Source organism: Sceloporus undulatus, chromosome 2, assembly GCF_019175285.1.
Source record: "Sceloporus undulatus isolate JIND9_A2432 ecotype Alabama chromosome 2, SceUnd_v1.1, whole genome shotgun sequence".
In the NCBI taxonomy this organism is placed as follows: domain Eukaryota; kingdom Metazoa; phylum Chordata; class Lepidosauria; order Squamata; family Phrynosomatidae; genus Sceloporus; species Sceloporus undulatus.
In genome coordinates, this window is record NC_056523.1 from 177,392,964 (window position 1) to 177,398,625 (window position 5,662).

Genomic DNA, 5,662 nt, shown 5'->3' on the forward strand with positions numbered 1-5,662 from the left:
TCTGTCCAGCATTCAGCTGCATGTATTATCACATCCGCCCACCGCTCTGTCCATATCTCTCCTTTGTTGGCATCCCTTCACTGGCTCCCCCTCCCTTTCCGCATTCAGTATAAGCTCCTGCTGTCCACGTTTAAAGCCCTCCATGGGCTGGCCCCTCCTTACTTATCAGACCTTCTTTCTCCTCACCTTCCCACTAGGCCCCTCCATTCTGGCAGTCAAGGTCTGCTGTCCCAGCCCAGGATTTACTCTGCCCCATTCCGGATTCGCCCCTTTTCACTTGCTGCCCCTCACTCCTGGAACCTTCTTCCCCCGCGAGAAAGAGCCATCACTTCTTTTAACCAGCTTCAAAACGGAGTTGAAGACCATCCTGTTCAGAGAAGCGTTCCCAGGCATTGCATGATTGACACTTGCTATTTGATGTTCTTTTGTTGCCTGTTTTATTGAATCATTTCCTGTATTGCTATGTATTTTATATGTATTATCCTATTATTTCTTAGATTGTATGCCACAGGCAAGTTTACTCTTTTATATTTATTGTTTTTATGTACAGCACTGTGCAAATCTACAGCACTATATAAATAATAATAATAAGAATAAGAAGAAGAAGAAGAAGATTGCTGTGAATGGTGTGATGTAAATATTATGTAAGGTAAAAAGAAAACAACAAAGTTAAGAGATAAAAGGAAGAAACTGGTTCTCAACCATTCTGAATGTAGAAGGTTTTTATTCTCACAAACATAACTAATTACTAAAAATGATTAGTATGTAAATAATACCATTAGCTATGTTTTATTTGTATGTTATAAAGGTTACAAATAAAATATTTTTAAAATGAAGCTAACCATGGTCTGTGACTTCTGAATGGTCAGTCGTGTCCATCAAGCAGCAGTTTCTGCTGCACTTGCTTCCTCGCTGTGTTGCCTGACATCACTGTTTCCCCCTCCTCCTCGCCCAGCCAAGGACTGCAAATGCTGATCATTACTGCCTAACAAAGTTGTTATTTCTGCACATGTACATGTATGGAATGCTTGTATCTGCAAGGAACTCATGGGAGTGCAGTATATCTCTGGCCAAAATACCTGTCAGTGAGGATCAGATTACTCTAGCATGAAATACTATGGAATGCCCTTAAAGACATGAGAGTGCCAACACATCGGATAGTCCTGATGAGAAATCATTACTCAGTGCAGAACACAGATAAACTGAATGGTTCCCAGTTGGCAAAGGCTTCATCGTTTGACCCTATCTTTTCCACTTGTATGCAGAGTATATTATAAGAAAAGCAGGCTTGGACACATATAAAGGAGGAGTGAAAATAGAGGAAGAAACATCAACAATCTAAGATATACAGACGACACCATACTATTAGTAGAAAACATCAAAGGCCTAGAGCAACTACTGAGGAAGGTCAAGAAAGAAAATGAAAATGCAGGCTTGCTGTTGAACATAAAGAAAACAAAAATAATGACCACAGAGAATCTTCACAAATTCAACCTAGAAAATGAAGAAAAGAAATAGTAAAAGACTTCCTATACTTTGGATCAAACATTGATGAGGGGACTGCAGTCAAGAAATAAGAAGAAAACTCAGGGCCCATTCCCACTATAGTTTAAATCGGATCACGTTGAATCACGATCTGGTTTAAACCACCATGGTTCCCACTTGGGAATAAATTTGAAATCGATTCCTAAGGGAGGGCATGGTATTCCCCCATTTAACCCGTGTCAAAAAGGAGCTGGGTTTTCCAGCGCCTTTTTGGGCTGAATCAATTTATTTGACGATAAATTGATTCAGCCCAGTGGGAACCCAGGGCGGATTTGAATCCGCCCTAGGAGCCCCTCTCCGCCCCGACTATGGCACCCTCCCACCCATACCTCCTTCCCTCCTTCCTTCCTTCCTTCCTTCCTTCCTTCCTTCCTTCCCCCCTTCCTCCTCTTCTCCTCCCCCTCCCTCCCTCCCTTTATTTCCTCCTCCTCCTACTCTCCTTCCCTCCTGCCTGGGGGCTTTGGTGGTGGCGGCAGCATCAGGGGCTGTCAGGGTTCCCTCCACTGCTTGCTTTGGCCTCCTTGCTGCAATAGTGGCAGTGGCAGTGGCAGAGAAGGCTGCTGGCCGGGGCTCCCAGGACGTGCCTCCGTCTGGCATGCCACCGTCAGTCCTCCAACGACATCCAGGACAGAGGCATGTCCTGGGAGCCCTGGCTGGCAGCCTTCTGCATCAACGACTCTGTTCTCCAGGCTCCCGAGGCCTCCCTGAGCTTGGTCAAGTTGGCTGGGGGACTACAACTCCCAGAATCCACCACCAAACTTGGCCAAGCTCAGGGAAGCTCTGGCAGCCTGGAGGACAGAGGTGGCGGCGGTGGTGGAGAAGGCTGCTAGCCAAGGCTCCTTGGACATGCCTCCGTCCAGCTTGAACAAGACCACATGTGAAAAGGATCTAGGAGTCTAAGTAGACCATAAGTTGAACATGAGTCAACAGTGCGATGCGGCAGCTAACAAGGCCAATTGATTTTAGGCTGCATCAATAGAAGTATAGTGTCTAGATCAAGGGAAAGTAATAGTCCACTATATTCTGCTCTGGTCAGGCCCCACTGGAATATTGTGTCCAGTTCTGGGCACCACAATTCAAAAGGACAGATGAGAAACTGGAGCGTGTCCAAAGGAGGGCGACTAAAATGGTGAAGGGTCTGGAAACCATGCCCTAGAAGACGACTTTGGGAGGCTGGGGATGTTTAGCTGGAGAAGAGAAGGTTAAGAGGTGATTGATAGCTCTGTTTAAATATTTGAAGGGATGTTATATTAGGAGGGAGCAAGCTTGTTTTCTGCTGCTCCAGAGACTAGAACGCGGAACAATGGATGCAAACTACAGGAAAAGAGATTCCACCTCAACATTAGAAGGAACTTCCTGACAGTAAGGGCTATTCGACGTGGAACACAATCCCTCAGAGTATAGTGGAGGCTCTTCCTTGGATGTCTTTAAGCGAGGCTGGATGGCCATCTGTCAGGGATGCTTTGATTTGGATTTCCTGCATGGCAGGGGGTTGGACTGGATGGCCCTTGTGGTCTCTTCCAACTCTATGATTCTAATGATGCAAGCTTATCATGAGTGGCCAAAGTATGACGTTTTGGTTTAGTCATTTTTGTTCCAGGGAATTTTAGGCTTGATCTGTTCTAGGATACATTTATTTGTTCTTTTTGCTGTCCACGGTTCGTCAGTACACTTCTTCAGCACCGCCTCTTAAACAAATTTATTCTTTCTTCTTCTATTTCTTAACTATCCAATTCTCACATCCATACATGGTAAAGGGAATACAATTGCTTGTATGATTCTAACTTCATGCTTAGTTGTATATCTTTGCTCTTTGGAGCTGCCCTCCCCATTCTTAGGGCCCATTCCCACTTACCTGTAGATTCGATTTCTGAACCGAATCCTGAAACCAATTCGTCATTCCCACTGGCTCAGTTAATGTGGTTGGAACTGGGTAGATCCAGATGCCCCTTCCCCGAATCTCTCCGTGAGCGAGTGCCCACTACAATTGAGGGGCATTTTAACCCGAATGCCTTATCGGGTTTAACTTGAGGGCGCCTGCTGTCAATCAAGCAATCGTCATAGGTGACGTTTGCAGGGGCATCGGAAGTGTACTCCCCCCTCCTTTTTTTTTAAAGAGCCATGCACAAAATGCCCCAAAGTGCTCACATTTTGTCAAATAACCTCGTGTGGTGTGTGTGTGTGTGTGTGTGTTGTGGGCATTTGGGTGAGTGCAGGTATGATCTGCCTTGGCCCCTTTTCAACCTCAAAATGCAAGTTAATGCATCATGTACCCCACTCCTTGCCACCCCAGATTGCCTCTTACACTAATAATAATAATATAATAATAATAATAATAATAATAATAATATCTCACCTCGGAAATGCCAGAAAAGGATGCAATTGCCTTGCATTCTTTTTTGCTTTTAAAAGCAATTCAGGGTGCCTCTGAATTAGTAGTAGCAAAGCATGTATCATTTGACAGAAAAAATGTAACATTGCTTGTATCTAGCCTTTTGCAACATTTGTAACATTTCCCCTTTGCTGGAGCGAGCAGATGAAAGTGACAAGCTTCTAGGCTGCTCTATCTGCCTAATAAAACAAAACCATGCACATATTTGGTCAAAAATAATTTTTAAAAAATTGAAAAGGGGGGGGGGGAGGTGCCTGATATGGGCTCCGTTCGTGCCCTGCCTTTGACCTGACCTGACCTGAACTTTTCCTCCTGCTAGAGGAGCTTCCATGCCTTCCACTGAGGCTGAGAGAGTGTGACCTGTCAGTTCCAACTAAAGAGAACCATGGAATGAATTGGGAATAAAATGGAAATGCAGCGCAATCATCCTGTAGCATCCTCCTATAACACTCATAATAATAATAATAATAAATAATAATAATAATAATAATCCAGGAGAACAGGAAAAGTAGAACAAGCAGGCACCCAAAAAATAATGCACATAAATTGTCAAAAGAGGCTGATGTCCCTACATCCCCCAGCTTGGACCCACAGCCCTCCTCTTCCTTCTTTCAGACCCTTCCTTCCTTGGGATGCCCATTGACCCTTTTCCCCAGCTCCTTCATCCTCCTCCTCCTCCTGCTCCGTTTAGAATCCCCTCATATGGCTCCCTTCCTCCCACGGCCCCTTTCTCCTCCTCCTCCTCCTCTTCTTCTTCCTCTCCTCCTCCTCCTCCTTCATCACTTTCTCCCACCCCCCACCTCTCTCTGACAGACCTCTGCAGCCCAAAAGTCACCCCTGATTCCCCTTTCTCCTCTCACCTTTGCATCCAGCGATTCCCCTTTTTTCGGCTCTTTCCTCCTCCTCCTCCTCCCCCCTCCCTTTGATGATGAAAGGGAATGCTCTGACCTCTGCCCACCCCCTGACCCTAATCCTCCCTAATTTGCCCCGATCACGATCAGGGCAAGTTCATATTTCGCGGAACCGGGTCTTTTGAGAAAGACGGATTTTAGCCCGATCTGGATACCCTGGGGTAAGGGGCATTTCCTTGTGAAGCTCGACATGGATTGTGACAGAATCGGGCCCAATATGAACTTCACATGCAAGATTCGATTTCAAAACCGATCTAAAAGGTAATGTGAATGGCCCCAGTTGGCTTCCACTATGTTTGGCCGGTTTCAGGATTCCTTCAGGAATCGAAATGCCTGTCTGACAGGCTTCTTTTGGCATGGCAGGAGAGGCTCCTTCCTTCCTTCCTTCCTTCCCTCTTCCCTCCTTCCCTTCTTTCTGCAGGCTGCATGGCAGTGGTGGCTGTCAGGGCTCCCCGTTGGCCCCCTCCTCCTCCTCCTTGCTGCCCAGCCTCCCTCTCCTTCTCAGCCCTGGCAAAAGAGGCTGGGGCGAAAGAAGAGAAGCAGCAGGCCTGGAGGATGTTGGAGAACGGGGGCAGGTTCCTTCTCCACCACTTGCCTCCGTCCTTCCTGTGGCGGCAGCAGCGCAGAGAAGGCTGCCAGCCGGGGCTCCTTGGAGGTGCCTCCATCCGACATGCTCTGTCCTCCAACGATGTCCAGGATGGAGGCTTGTCCAAGGGCCCTGGGCGCCACTGCCGCCACTGCCATCTCCATCCTTCATGCTGGCGGGGCTCCTTGGACGTGCCTCCGTCCTGGACATCGTTGGAGGTGGAGGCAC

The 5,662-nt window shown here is 47.0% G+C and overlaps 1 protein-coding gene across 1 annotated transcript in view; it reads right to left on the reverse strand.

The window, feature by feature from the left end:
• The window catches only part of SOAT2 (sterol O-acyltransferase 2), a 10,926-nt gene extending 5,328 nt beyond the window's left edge, over positions 1 to 5,598 (reverse strand). Inside the window, exon 1 of the mRNA XM_042447607.1 lies at positions 5,444 to 5,598. Within this exon, the coding sequence (XP_042303541.1) occupies positions 5,444 to 5,598 (155 nt within the window). The remainder of the gene's footprint in view (positions 1 to 5,443) is intronic.
• Positions 5,599 to 5,662: the final 64 nt, after the last annotated feature.